We start from the raw sequence: 13,611 nt of genomic DNA, 5'->3' as shown, positions 1-13,611 counted from the left end.
GGCGTCCACCTGGGCTTTACTTGCTGGGATGCGGGGCGACAGCTTCGCTGTCTGCACTCAGATCCCTCCCGGCCCCAAACGGGAGCCCTTGGTGATACAAGTGATGGCAAACACCGCGCTTAACGGCCTCGTGTTAGTGCTGCTCCAGAGGAATCCCCTGCTTTGAGGAAGGGACCGAGAGCTCCCCCCGCCCTTCGGTCCACATAGTTGACAGAAAGCGACCTAGGCAGAAAAGAGTCCAGCAAAACTGAAAAGCAGAAGGCCACTTCTGGCCACTGAAATGCATGGACTTGACCCCGGAAGCCCACGTTGGCTTGAGCGCTGCAACAGCCTTTATTGTCGCGGTAACACTGATTACAGATGCCCCATTCCGGGTCAGGGATACCCCCACCCCATCCCACCCCTTGGTCCTCATCACTGTGGAACTTTGGAGAGGGGGGCCGAATCCCTAAGCAGAGCTGGAGAGAGGCAAGTGGGACTGGTGAGTGTTTGGGTCACCTCGAACCACGTGTTCAACAGGGTCAGGATGCCTGAATCCTCTGTCCTGTTGGGGGCTGGGAACACTGGGACCCGGGTTCAAGATTTGGCAATGCCCTGACCTGGTTTCAAAGCTGGGGTAGGGTCTGGAAAAGCCTTATTAGTCCCATGTTCAAGAGAATGCCTTGGTCCCAGGTCCCAGCTTTGGGGCTGAGCATGGGAGATGGGTGGGTCCCAGATTGGGGGTGGGGGAGTATCTCTGGGTCCAGAGTTTGAGGTTGGCCACAGATGCCCTGGGCTCCAAGCCCCAAGTTCAGGGCTGGGGAAGAGTGGTCCCCTAGGTAACCGAGGGGGGGGGGGCTGGGTAGGAGGAATATCCCAATTTTGGACCTGGGGTGGGGAGGGTCGCAGATGTCCTCTGGTTTTTGAACTGGACAGGGCCCTCTATTTCAAAGGCTGGGAAAGGGCTCTGGGTCCCGGTATACAGGGCCAGGGTGGGGATGGCATTCTCCAGGTCTTGGGTACAGATCCCAGACCCCTAGGATCCAGCCTCCTGCTCTTGTCCCAGCGCCTCCAGTAGCAGCCCCATTGGCGTCCGCTTGAGACCAATACTCTCAATCTTGTTCTCGATCTTGTTCTTGAGGTTTCGCAGGCGCAGCGAGGCGTGCACCAGAATCACTGTGGGCAGTGCCGAGAGGAGTGGGGTCAGTGGGCTGAGACCTCAGCTTTTAGCCAGTGGGGGCCCACAGAGGGGAACTGGAGCACTGGCAGGCCGATAGAGTGGTCAGTGGTCAGGATGCCTGCGATCTGAAAGCGTGGCCGAGTAAGGAGCCTTGCGACAGGGGCGGGGCCGGGGAGGGCGCAGGGTGGCAGGGACGTGGCCGGTGGAAGACACTGAGCATCAGGAGCGCGGCCTGAAAGGGCGGTAGTACGAGGGGCGTTCCCAGAAGAGGGAAGGCAACGCCAGGGAAGGCGCTCGGGGAAGGAGACGTGTCCCAGCCCCCTCTTAGGGCAGGGCCGGCCTGCCGCTGAGCGCAGGCGCCGGCCGTTCATCGGGCTATGGCCGGGTAGCGGGTACTCACGAAGCACGGGTCCGGCGACGCTCAGCAGGAAGGTGCAAGCGCCGCCCACGGCCCAGAGAACAAGCAGGCCGACGGCGAGCACTGCGGCCAGGCAGGCGGCGGGGTGGCTGCGGCGGCAGCGGCGCACGGCTGCTTGAGTCTCAGCCGCCCACACCAGCGCGCCAAGGGCCACCGTCACTACCAGCGCGCTTAGGAGGGTGTGCAGCGGGCGCACGTACCTGCGAGGACAATGGAACTGAGCTAGCCCGGCCGACGGCGAGAGGGCTGCCCAGCCTCCAAGCCTCCCCGTCCACCCAGTCCCGGGCTCCAAGACCTCTGGTTCCCCCCTCAGGGCCCCCCAGCGCGGCAAAAAACTCCTGCCAGTCCTCTGTCCCCACGGGTCCACCCTCCAGGGCTTCCGACTCCCAGGAGCCCCGGGGGCCCTCATTTCCTTTTCGTAGATCCTACAGTCCCATCTTCCTTAGCTCTCCCGTTTCAGGCCCTCTCGTCCCGCTAGGCCTAAGCCTCCAGGCTCCCAGCCCTTGCCAGCTCTTTTCTTCCAGCCCTACCACCCGCGGGGCCCCTCTCCTAACCGCCCCTAGACCCCACCCGCCCCCGCCCCCAAATCCACCCTTTGAGCCCAACCCTGTAGATTGCTCTTCCAGGCCTTCTGTCTCCAGACATTTCCCTCTCCGTGGGCCCAGAGTCTTTACAAGACCCCTTCCAGGCTTCCTCCCCTTCAAGGCCCCCATCCAGGTTCCCACTCCCTATAGATCTCTCCCTCCATCATTGCTAGAACCCCTTCCACGCTTTCAGTAGCACTTTTAACTTCCAGCCCTGCCCAAGTCCCTCCAGGTTCTCCATCCTTCTCTGGTCTCAGGCCTTCCACCTCTGGGTCCTCCCTCTTGGTTCAAGTTCCCCAAGAGGTACTTGCTCTTGGAACGTTCCAATCACAGCCAGGCTCCCCTCCACGCCCAGAGCCTCCGCAAGCCCACCCTCCCAACCCTTCAACTTCACATCCCTGTCCCTGTCTCTGCCCGAAGTCCTCCAAGGCCGCCTTAATCGGGCCCCATCACTCACGTCCTCCCCCTCCACCCCCACTTTCACTTTCAGGCCCTCCTTATCTTCAGGTCCACCTCCTTACCCAGTTTCCCCTCCAGTCCCACATTCTCCACCCTCAGGCCGTATCCCACCCAAGGCACGCCTTATAACCATGCTCGACTTCCTTCAAGTCTCCCCTCTCATTCCCCGGAGGTTTTCCATCGCTAATGAACTCGCCCTTGCAGCCTTGCATCCCCCTCCCGTTCCTCAAAACCCCACGGGTCCACCCTCCCTGCCCCGCAGGCGTCCCTGGCCAACCGGCGTCTCCCTCCCTCCCTCACCCGGCCAGAGCGAGACTGAAGCCGAAGCACAGAAGGTAGTTGGTTTGGTAGTAGAGGAGGTTGTTGATGACGCGGTGGCACCATCGCTGCGGGTCGCACGGATCCGGAGCCGCCAGACGCGCCGACCCCAGAACGAAGTCGTCCAGGGCGCGTAGCGGTGGCAGCCGCACCTCCGACATCCTGCCGGTCGTTGTAGCTGGACCAGCCAGAAGAGCGGCCGGACTACAACCCCCGTTGCACCCCGCGCCACCGCGAGGGACACCGGGAAATGGAGTCTGGGTCCAGCGGCTGCTCTCTCAACCACCCAGGCGGACTACGCAATAGCCGCAATGCACGTGACCAGAAATGCCAACACGCCGGAACTGTAAGGCAGCAGGGGCTGCCGGGAAATCAAGTCGCCGCCGCCGGGCGAGGAGCTCCCACCCATCCCCAGGTGGGGGCGCCCAAGGGGCTGTTCTGAGCCGTGCTGATAGCGCAAGTACACAGCGATCGAGACATTCTAGGACATGCACACACACATTCCGGGACATACAGATAGGGGCTGTCAGAAGGACTCGGGCCGGGCAGGATCCCACTTCCTTACAAGTCAGGGTCCAAGAGGGCCGCACCTACTTGGAAACTCCCGCAGGGCCTTTTCAGCTGCCTCTCCTCCGGGCCCCACCCGTGCCCCCCAGGTCCAGCCCCAGAAATACTATCAAGGGCCTTTTATTCATATTCACCACATTAGAGATGTCTCTTTTCTGGGAAGGTTTTTTAATCCCCACAGGTTGAATCAGGGCACTCCCTCTAGGTCGCTGGCCGTCTTCAGGCTGGGAGTCCCAGGGGGGTCTCCTCCCTCCCTGGGTCCCTGGCCTGGCCCTGCAGGCACACAGTCACCAAGAAGCATTTGGGGGCAAGTGAGCTGTTTCGGCACTGCGCTGCTGCGGGCCAGGTGGGCCCCTGCCCCATTAATGCCTGCTGGCTGGTAGCTTCCGCCGCACTCCTGACCCCCGGAAGGCTTTGCCATCTACCACTGCAGGTCCCTCGCACAACCCGCAGCGTCCTTAAAAGTCATCGTCATCACAGATATCAAGGTACACATCGAAAGCCTCTCTGTTGCAGTTTCCATCAGGAGTGAAGACGTATTTGTGGAAGGTTCCATCTACACAGATGGCTGCAAGAAGGGGGAGGGCAGGTAAAAGGTTAAAGGCTGCCGAAACCACCCACTCCAATCCTCTCCTCGCTGGGGTCCCATGGCCTAGGGTCTACCTCCAGGCCTTTGTCCCCAGGCCTTCCCCCCAGCGATGGAGTTGAGCCGCCCACTCTAGCCCTCTCTCAGGCTTCCCAGGCCCTACAATTCCGGCAGGTCCAAACTGTGGACTCTGCCGACGCAGCACCCCCAGGCAAGAGCTGCTCCCACTCACCAATGACAGAGTTGACGTTCTTGGATGTATTGCGACCGAAGGCGCAGATGCAGGCTGACTCGGCAGGCACGGTGAAGCTCGCCAGGCTCCACTGAGAGTCCACGTACTGCCCAATCATAGGCCCCACCTTGCCCACGCGAGCCAGCCTGCAGGCAGCACTGGCTGAGCCCAGGTGTGGGACACGGGCAGGGGATGGGGGCAGGGCCGGGCCGGGCAGGGAGTACTCACGCGGAGCGGCGGTTGAGGCGGGTGTCCTTCAGAGCGAAGATATGGACCGTGCCCTTATCACTGGAAGCGCAGAGGAACGAGGAGTCATGGCTGAAGTTGATGCTGGAAGACACACCAGCAGTGACGCCCATAGGCCCGGTGGCAGGGGGTCACCAGCCCACCACACATACCCTCTGCTCACCAGTACAGGGTGGCAGGGTCAGTGCCTCGGCGCAATTCCACCAGTTTCTCCTTGGACTGTGTGTCAAAAAGGCGAATCAGGGTGCCTTTCTGGGAGGCGGAGGCCACTACCGTGCCCGGCTGGTTCAGGGACACACAGGCCACGTCGCTCTGATGGGCGTTGATGGTGAATGGGGCGGATGAGGTGCCAGGCTTGGTGCTCGCCAGGTCCTGCGGTAGAAGGGGCAGTTTGGGCTTGGGGTAGTACGGAAGGCAGAGGCCAAGGGCCCGCAAAGGCAGCCCACCCGCCTACCCTTGCCCACGGGATGGCTCACCACAAGCTGCAGGCTCCCACACTTGTGTCCCGGGAACACCAGCAGCTGTTTCTCCAGGCTGGGGCAGAGGTCACAAAGCCCTAGGGTGTGAGGACAAAGTGCTCGGGGAGGGGGTAGGCTGGTGAACGGGAGGCAGGGGCCAGGCAGTGGGACGGGCAGGGCCTTGCAACGGACAGAAGCTGGGTAAGGGTCCCACTTTGACCTTCCGTGATGTATGGCCCCCACGGAACCCTCAGGGGGCTTGCCGTCCGCTGCGCCCCCCAGCAGCGAGGCAGGTTCTCCACCTCCCGACGCAGCTGTGGCAGCCCCAGGAGGGCCCAAGGATCCCTGGCACAGCCACCCGTGTCCTTACTGGCTGTTTCTGCCCTACGCTCTGGGGCACCCAGGGGTGGGGAGAGAGAAGTGGCTAAGGCACGGCAAGATGGACAGGCTGGGAATAGGAGCCTCTCTGCACAAGGACTGTCTCCCTGCCCCTTTCCCAGCTTCTCCGGGCGCCCCTTGCCTCCCCTCACTCCTGCCCCTCTGCCCTGCCCACTGCCTCCTGCCCTCACACCTGCACATCTGGGTCCTCTCACCCTTGGGGTTGTCCCGAGTGTCAAACTCGAACAGCTTTCGGGGATTGTCGGGGAAGGAGTACACGTAGATGCGGTTCCTCAGCACGATCACAATTCTGTGGGCATCACACGACGCAGGATGTCCATGAGGGGAGGGCAGGACGCCAGTCCAGGACTAACCGTCTGGCCGGCTGTGGGGACCTCCTCCCTCCCCCACCCCCGTCCTCCTCAGGCTCACTTGTCATGGCGCACGCGCACAGCCAGCACTGGCTTGGTGAAGGTGAACTCCAGCACCAGCTTGTCCTTGGAGTCCTTGCCCTCTCGGGCATCGTCCCAGATCAGCACTGCTGGGCAGGTGGGTGCGTTGTCGGGGCCAAGGTTCAGGGTGAGGGGCAGCCCTGGTGACACAAGACCCACCCCTACTCCCCATGGGACCTCAACCCACTCGCTTAAACCTTTTGCTAACACCAATGTGAGCTTCATCGGGCATGAGCACTTGTGGGTGTGATGTGTGAGAGAACAGGTTTCTCAGACTGTTATACTCAGTTACAGAGGAAGAAACCGAGGCTCGAGGGGGTTTGACTGTCGGGCTGAGGACTTCACTGCCCATCAGCAACCAGACAGGGACTCATACCCAGGCCTGTAACTTCCCATCGGGAACTATCTCTGCCTCCAGGCTCCTAGTCCGTACCCCTAGGAGGCTTCTGAGTCCTAGACCTCTGTGACTCGCCTAGGGCCTCTCTCACCATCTCCCAGGGGGATCAACAAACAGCCTCAGAACAAGATGGCTCCTAGGCCCAAAGCAAGAGGACACTGCAGGAGATGACTCCAAGATTGTATAACCCATTGGTTGTGTGAATTTGGAAAAGTCCCCTAACCTCTCTGGACCTCAGTTTCTTCATCTGTAAAAATGGGGATAACAATACTTCCTGCCACGTAGTGTCACCATGAGGATTAAATGAGTTAATATCTGTAGGGTGCTTAGAACGGTACCAGGCTCACAGCAAGCGCTCCATAGGTAAGGACAAGGCATACGGGAGGCATTCAATAAGTGTTAAACAAAGGCAAAACGCCAAGCTTCTCAGGCAGTAAGATCCATGAGTTCCGAGCTGTAGGCCTCACTGTGTGACTCTGAAGTGCCCTAACATCTTCATCGGCCAGTGCCCTGGGGTGCCTGGAGGAAGCCAGGATTCCGGGGAATCTGGGCCAAGGGCGGGATGGGATGAGGGCACTTACCTGAGATCTCTGAGAACTTGGGGCTGCTACCACCACCCACCAGGGCCAGCAGGTTGGAGCGGTGCAGCATCTCCACCAGGCCCATGCTGCCCACCTGCTCATGGTCTGGACAAGGACCAGGGTGTCAGTAGGGGTGGGAGCCAATGCCCAGCCCGTCCCTTCTGCCCACTGCCCCTCCCCCGCCAACAGCTCACCCAGATGCCCCTTCTCCATCAATGGCTCCACGTTGTAGATGCGCACACCAGTCTCCATGGCGCAGCAAAAGCAGCCTGGGGGATGGGGGAAATTCGGGCTGCCTCAAACGATGCCCAGTTGGAAGCCAGGGGCTTAACACCCACCTCTGGCCATTCTTTCCCTCCCTCCCTCCTATCCACAAGGGTGCAAGCACGAGCCTCTCTCACTTTGGTCTTGGTTGAAACGCAGACTGGTCACTCCTCGAAGTGGCTGCTGAGTCATGGTCCAGGATTGCTTCCCTGGATACAAACGGGGGTAGAGTTGGGAAGAGTCTGGGGTTTGCCCTCCAAGTCCTAGAACTCCTGTCCCCAACTGGTTTCTTCTTCCTCCTCCTCTGCTACCTACTGCCCCCAGCAGGGCTACAAAGACAACAAAAAAGAGGGATAGTTCTGGGGTCTCCAACTCTAAGCTCCCAAGATCCCAAAGAGCATGGCCAGGAACTTCTCCATCTTCTCACACTTGGTTGACCCCAGCTCCAGGCCTACCCTGACTTGGTTGGACTCCCCATCTCCTTCTTACTCCCTGGCCCTCACTGCGTGTCAGGAAGTAATGGTCGGTAGAGGGGGCCCTAGTGACATCTCTTCCCCACCCCCAGCCAATCCTGGCCCTAATGCCGCACATGGCCTGGAACCACCCCCCCACTCGCTTCTCATCTTCACACCTGGACCTAGCATCCAACTCCACCTGTCAATAAACAGGGAAAGGGGCTAGGACCCCACATCTCCCTAACCCTGGCCCCGAGACCTGCCATGGTTGGTCCACCACCCACAGGACTTCCCCTCCTCGTGAGCCTTCTGAGGCTCCCAACTTATTCCACCATCTCAGAGCCTTCTCACACCTTCCCTCCTCTCAGGCTTCTCCAAACCCCTTGGGGATCCCATGCCTAGCTCCAGATGACCCCTCCTCATGCCATGCTAACTTCTGCCCAACCAGGGCCCGCCTGGATGTTCCCCCAGACCCTCTTATGCCCTAAAGACCCTACATTAGATTCCCCTCTCTCCCCAAATCGCCCACCCCTGGGACATCCCCTTCCATGTGCTTTTCTGTCCCTGACTCCAACATAGATTGGCTTGAACCTACTCTCAGGAACCCCATCCCCTTTACATTCCTCCTCCAGATTCTCTATCCTCTCCCCCAAAAACCCTGCCCCAGGACACCCCTTCCCCATCAAGACTTGCCCAGGACACACCTCCCGAAACCCCTACCTGGAACAACTCAACCCCACCAAGACGCCTGACCCTCGAAGATTCCTGTCCTAGGGCACCTATACTCCCTTCAAACCCCCATCTCCCCAAGACCTTTGCCCAAGCACACCCCCTCCCCAACCCTCCAAGAGCTCAAACCTACCTTACTCCCTTTGTACCACCTCCATTGGACCGCCTCAGTCCCCAAAGACTCATTCTTTGGACAGACCCACCTTTCAAGACCCCTTTTTGGACCCCCATTCCAAAGACCCCTGCCACCCAAAAGTCCTGCCCCCGGATGCCTCACCCCCTTCCACTTCCTCATGTCCAAGACCGCCCTCATACTCCTTTCAACCGCGGGACCCACTTAAGCTCCCTGTCCGAGACGCCCTCCCATCCACCAACACCTCTGTTCAAGGGACCCGCCCCCACCCCTCCCCTCCCCCAGACTGGATCATGCCCCAGTTCCCCGCTGCCTGCACTGACCTGACCTCCTTGCGTTCCCGATCCCAACCCCTGCTGTCGGCGCCGCCCGCGGCCCGGTTTTCTGACCTCTCGGGCCCTGACGCCCGGCTCCGGTGTTTACATCAGGTCTCACTTCCGGGGGGGAGGGAGTCCGTGACCGGAAGTGACTCATCCCGGCCGGAAAACGCGGCCGCAGCCCTGCTCACCGGGCTTCCAGGTCTTTGGAGCAACGCGAGCCATAGGTGCATCCCCCGGAGAGGCTGTGCGAGGGCCTGACTGCCTGAGGGAGCCGAGGCGGGTGGGCGAGAGAGGTCTGTCCTCGCTGAGCGGAAGAGGGCCGAGCATTCCCCAGCTCGCTCCTGCTCGGAGAGCGAGAGGCGTTGACTTTCTGGGCTAACAAGACTTGGGCCTCCGAGGTGGGCTAGAGTGGCCTTTCTTGTTGGAAATACTAGTCCTCCCAGATTTCTAGAGAGGCGGGGGGGGCGGGGCGGAGGCGGGCGCGGACCTGGAGACCTTGAAAGCTGAAACTCCCCTTGCCCAAGGGAAGCCAGCCGCTCCCCCTCCTTGCTGGGTTTTGTTTACAAAGTGAAAAATGAGAGGTTTTAATGCTGAGAGGTATAAATGCTTCCTGGGGGAAAGAAGCCCAATGATGTGCATACTGGAAATATTTTTTTAATTCAACTTTTAACTTTTGAGGTAACTGGATTCCCACGTAGTTTTGAGAAATAATACAGAGAAATCAGATGTACTTTTAAGGGTTTCCTCCAAAGGTAACATGTGAAATGATAGTAAAATATTACAATCAGGGTATTGACATTGATACCGTCTACCCATGTTTTACTTTCTGAAGTATTGCTCTGATGCTTTTTAAAATTTCTGTGAATACATAATGGATATCATTTTTTTAAAGATTTTATTTATTTGATAGAGCACAAGCAGGGGGAGTGGCAGGCAGAGGGAGAGGGAGAAGCAGGTTCCCCACAGAGCAGGGGGAGCCCAATGTGGGACTCGATCCCAGGACCCTGGGATCATGACCTGAGCAGAAGGCAGCTGCTTAAGCAACCAAGCCACCCAGGCGCCCTGGATATGTTTTAATAACAACTTTTTAACTGATTCATGGCATTCCGTGGAATAAATGGAGCACTGTTCAACTGTTCTCTTACTGGTAGCTATCTAGGTGGTTTCATGTACGATGTTGTCAACATATTGTGAATTTGGACTCCATATCCTGCCCCAGGCGTGATTCCATTGCTGTGGTCCTTGGCAAAGCCAATTTTCTGCCTTTCTTCAGTCCTACTTCCTCATGTCCCAGACCATATTTAACCTAATTCGGTTTGGGTTCTGCCACTCCCACGTCTCTGAGACTGCTCTTACCCAGATCACCCAGGAATAAGAATCTTGCCAAACCAGCAGTCCCTTCCCTACCGGCAATCACCCTCTCCTGGGACTGCCCAAAGCATTCCACGGTTTCTTACTCTCACTTGGTTTTCTCCTACATTTCTGGCTACTCTTCCACCTTTAGCCGATTCCCAAATATTAAGAGTATCCTTGGGTATGACTCTGCCCCCCTTGCTTTTGTAGGCAACATGCTCTCCCTAAGTGACTTCATCTTGTCTTGTAGCCTTAATTATTGCAAATATTTGGGAGATCCACTAATTTAGGCCTCTAGCCTAGACCTCATTCCTGAACACCTGACTTATATACATTATGGCCTGTTTGACATCTTCCTGTGGATGTCTCATAAAGTATCTCAGACTTAACACATCCAAACAAATCTCTTGGGGCGCCTGGGTAGCTCAGTTGGTTGAGCAACTGCCTTAGGCTCAGGTCATGATCCCAGGGTCCCGGGGTCAAGCTCCCTGCTCATCCGGGAGTCTGCCTCTCCCTCTCCCTCTGCCCCTCCCCCCTCCTTGCTTGTGCTCTCTGCTCTCTCTCACTCAAATAAGTGAAATCTTTTTAAAAGAAAAATAATCAGCACCCAAAAAAGTAAAATTTACAATGTCTGTTTTCCAAACAGACATAACCAGGCCTAAAAAGAAGCAGGAGGTACATACCGCAACATGGAAGAACCTTGAAAATAGTTTGCTAAGTGAAAGAGGCCAGTGAACAAAGGACCACCTATTGTATGATTCCATTTACAAAATACCCACAATAGGCAAGTCCACAGACAGAAAGTAGATCAGTGGTTGCCTAGGGCTGATGGAAGCAGCGAAGGGGGCATGGGGGTGGGGGTGGGGCATTGATTGGGATGAAAAGGGAAGTGATTGCTAAGGGGTATGGGGTTTCTTTTTGGGGTGACGAAAATGTTCTAAAACTGATTGTGGTAATGGTTGCGCAACAGTATACTCAAAAGAATTGGGCACTTTAAATGAATTACGTGGTATGTGAATTACAGAAAAATACACTGAATAGGATTAATGACTAGACATCACAGAAGAAAACCATTGGTGACTTGAAGTCATAGCAATAGAAACTAACAAAATGAAAAAGAAAAATAAAGAATCCAGGGGTGCCTGGGTGGCTCAGTTACATGTCTGCCTTTGGCTCGAGTCATGATCCTGGGGTCCTGCTCAGCGGGGAACCTGCTTCTCCCTCTCCCTCTACCTGCCGCTTCCCCTGCTTGTGCTCTTTCTCTCTCAAATAAATAAATAAAATATTCCCCTGCTTGTGCTCTCACTCTCAAATAAATAAAATCTTAAAAAAAAATAAAGAATCCAAAATAAATAAAGAAGGCATAAATGAGCTATGGGATAATTTCAGATGGCCTTATATGCAGGGAAATAGAATCCCCAAAGGAGAGGTGGGGGGACCAAAAATATGTGAAGAAATAATGTCCTAAAACTTTCCAAAATTAATGAAAAACATAAACCCACAGATCCAAGTTCAATGAACTCCACTACAAGAAACATGGAAAATACTGCACAAAGGCACATTGTAATGAAATTACTCCAAACCAATGATAACAAAGAAAATCCTAAAAGCAGCCAGAGAAATAAGGCGTGTTACATAAGGGAGAAAAAGAGAAGAATGACATCAGGTTTCTCATTAGCAACAATGCAAACAAGAAGAGAGTAGGGCAACATGTTTAAAATTAGAGGACAGAACTTTCTGAATGACAGAGTAAGGAACTCCCAAATCCATTCCTCCAGAAAAGTAATGAAAGCACTGGCCAGGGGTGCCTGGGTGGCTCAGTCGGTTAAGCGGCTGCCTTCGGCTCAGGTCATGATCCTGGGGTCCTTGGATCGAGCCCCGTATCGGGCTCCCTGCTCAGCAGAGAGCCTGCTTCTCCCTCTCCCTCTGCCTGCCACTCTGCCTACTTGTGCTCTCACTCGCTCTCTCTCTCTATCTCTCTGTCAAATAAATAAAATCTTTAAAAAAAAAAAAAAAAAAAGAAAAGGGGGCCAGGGGGGCCCCAGTCATTAAGCGTCTGCCTTCGGCTCAGGTCATGATCCCAGGGTCCTGGGATCGAGCCCTGCATCGGGCTCCCTGCTCAGCGGAGAGTCTGCTTCTCCCTCTGCCCCTCCCCCTGCTTGTGTTCCTGCTCTTACTGTCTCTCTCTCTCAAATAAATAAATAAAATCTTTTAAAAAGAAAGAAAGAAAGAAAGAAAGCACTGGCCAACAACAATAGCAAAAAAAAGGTCCAAATTAACTTTCTGGGAGTTGTAGACATTAGCCAAATGCTTGAAACAATCTGAGAAGCATTTATTCAAGAAAAGTGCCTGAGGGCGCCTGGGTGGCTCAGTCGGTTAAGCGACTGCCGTCGGCTCAGGTCATGATCCTGGAGTCCCGGGATCGAGTCCCACATCGGGCTCCCTGCTCAGCAGGGAGTCTGCTTCTCCCTCTGACCCTCCCCCCTCTCATGTGCTCTCTCTCTCTCTATCTCATTCTCTCTCTCAAATAAATAAATAAAATCTTTAAAAAAAAAAAAAAAGAAAAGTGCCTGAATCTTGGTAAGAATGAGCTTTGTGGCATTTTAATGGCCTCATTCCTGTCCCCCTCTACCCAGCTCCATCATACCAGTGAAAACCAGCAGCCTAACAGGATGGAGGGAGGAAAATGGGCGTGGAGCTCCCCCAAAAGCTACATTCCAAAAGAACTAGCATCCTTTTTTTTTAAGATTTTATTTGTTTATTTGACAGCACAAGCAGGGGGCCTGGCAGGCAGAGGGAGAGGAAGAAGCAGACTCCCCACTGAGCAGGGAGCCCGATGCGGGGCTCCATCCCAGGACCCCAGAATCATGACCTGAGCTGAAGGCAGAGGCTTAACCGACTGAGCCACCCAGGCGCCCCGAATTGTCATCCTTTTTAAAAATCACATGTTAACATAAATAGCATTTTTCTAAAACAAAACAAAAAATACTTAGTGAGAAGAGTGGCATCGTTTTATATTTCTGCAAATCTCTTTAATGTTTGGTTTAATAGAAAACAGCTAGATCCTCATATATGCTCCTGAGTTCAATCTCTTGTGATACCACATATTTGATGTCCTCTGGAACACTCTACTATGCATTTGTGAGAGAATGAGTGTGAAAAATAATGTCTTAGTATCATGAAAATACTTCTGACCTCCAGACACCTTGAAAGATTCTCAAAGACCTCCACCAGAGATCCCAGACCACAGAACTATTAATCAAAGCTGTTAAAACTTCTGGTTATAGAGGTACCAACCCATCCTCACCTCCACAATGAATGTTTTACCTCACCTTTATACTGGAGCAAATAGGGCTTTATATCTTATTTGAATGAAGATGGGTTCCTAAGTGTTAAAATCCTCTTCAGTTTGCTTTTCAAACCAGTGGTCTGTTTATTTACTTAATGCTGAATGTTAATAAGACAGTCACCAGAGAATGAAGAATGATGCACATTCCTGTCATACAAAGTTGTTATGAGGAA

At 55.1% G+C, this 13,611-nt stretch overlaps 2 protein-coding genes across 5 annotated transcripts; both read right to left on the bottom strand.

Annotated features, from left to right (window-relative positions):
- Window positions 1–309: 309 nt before the first annotated feature.
- On the bottom strand, window positions 310–3,201 carry PRAF2 (PRA1 domain family member 2). The gene is made up of 3 exons (XM_025857617.2): window positions 2,921–3,201; window positions 1,560–1,777; window positions 310–1,155 (listed from the first exon to the last, which is right to left on the bottom strand). Exons 1-3 carry the CDS (start codon window positions 3,097–3,099, stop codon window positions 1,016–1,018), a joined length of 537 nt encoding a protein of 178 aa, XP_025713402.1. The 5' UTR covers window positions 3,100–3,201; the 3' UTR covers window positions 310–1,015.
- A 455-nt stretch (window positions 3,202–3,656) lies between these two features.
- On the bottom strand, window positions 3,657–9,023 carry WDR45 (WD repeat domain 45). 4 transcript variants are annotated; one of them, XM_025857615.2, is made up of 11 exons: window positions 8,806–9,023; window positions 7,237–7,308; window positions 7,030–7,104; window positions 6,836–6,940; window positions 5,838–5,946; window positions 5,621–5,715; window positions 5,046–5,125; window positions 4,733–4,941; window positions 4,552–4,653; window positions 4,324–4,469; window positions 3,657–4,073 (listed from the first exon to the last, which is right to left on the bottom strand). In XM_025857615.2, the coding sequence occupies exons 1-11, from the start codon at window positions 8,888–8,890 to the stop codon at window positions 3,964–3,966; spliced, it is 1,188 nt and encodes a 395-aa protein (XP_025713400.2). In that variant the 5' UTR covers window positions 8,891–9,023; the 3' UTR covers window positions 3,657–3,963. The 4 variants fall into 4 exon arrangements, with proteins under 4 accessions (XP_025713400.2, XP_025713398.2, XP_025713399.2 ...); XM_025857613.2 differs by having other exon boundaries at window positions 8,740–9,016; XM_025857614.2 differs by having other exon boundaries at window positions 5,838–5,943; window positions 8,740–8,857.
- Window positions 9,024–13,611: the final 4,588 nt, after the last annotated feature.

This window comes from Callorhinus ursinus, unplaced genomic scaffold, assembly GCF_003265705.2.
Source record: "Callorhinus ursinus isolate GAN/ISIS: 27379988/994484 unplaced genomic scaffold, GSC_fseal_2.0 scaffold16, whole genome shotgun sequence".
Lineage (NCBI taxonomy): Eukaryota > Metazoa > Chordata > Mammalia > Carnivora > Otariidae > Callorhinus > Callorhinus ursinus.
The sequence above is the reverse complement of the archived record's forward strand: the minus strand, read 5'-3'. Positions and strand labels throughout refer to the sequence as shown.

Bases quoted from the DNA above. Each gene is read 5' to 3' on its own strand.
- PRAF2 (XM_025857617.2), bottom strand. From the start codon at position 3,099: ATGTCGGAGGTGCGGCTGCCACCGCTACGCGCCCTGGACGACTTCGTT. The intron at 1,778-2,920 runs GTGAGGGAGGGA...TTGTCCTCGCAG, and splicing joins TTCAGTCTCGCTCTGGCCGG to GTACGTGCGCCCGCTGCACA. The intron at 1,156-1,559 runs GTGAGTACCCGC...CACTGCCCACAG, and splicing joins CGTCGCCGGACCCGTGCTTC to TGATTCTGGTGCACGCCTCG.
- WDR45 (XM_025857613.2), bottom strand. From the start codon at position 8,890: ATGAGTCACTTCCGGTCACGGACTCCCTCCCCCCCGGAAGTGAGACCT. The intron at 7,309-8,739 runs GTCAGTGCAGGC...GTTTGTATCCAG, and splicing joins CGGGAACGCAAGGAGGTCAG to GGAAGCAATCCTGGACCATG. The intron at 6,941-7,029 runs GTGAGCTGTTGG...GTCCTTGTCCAG, and splicing joins GATGGAGAAGGGGCATCTGG to ACCATGAGCAGGTGGGCAGC.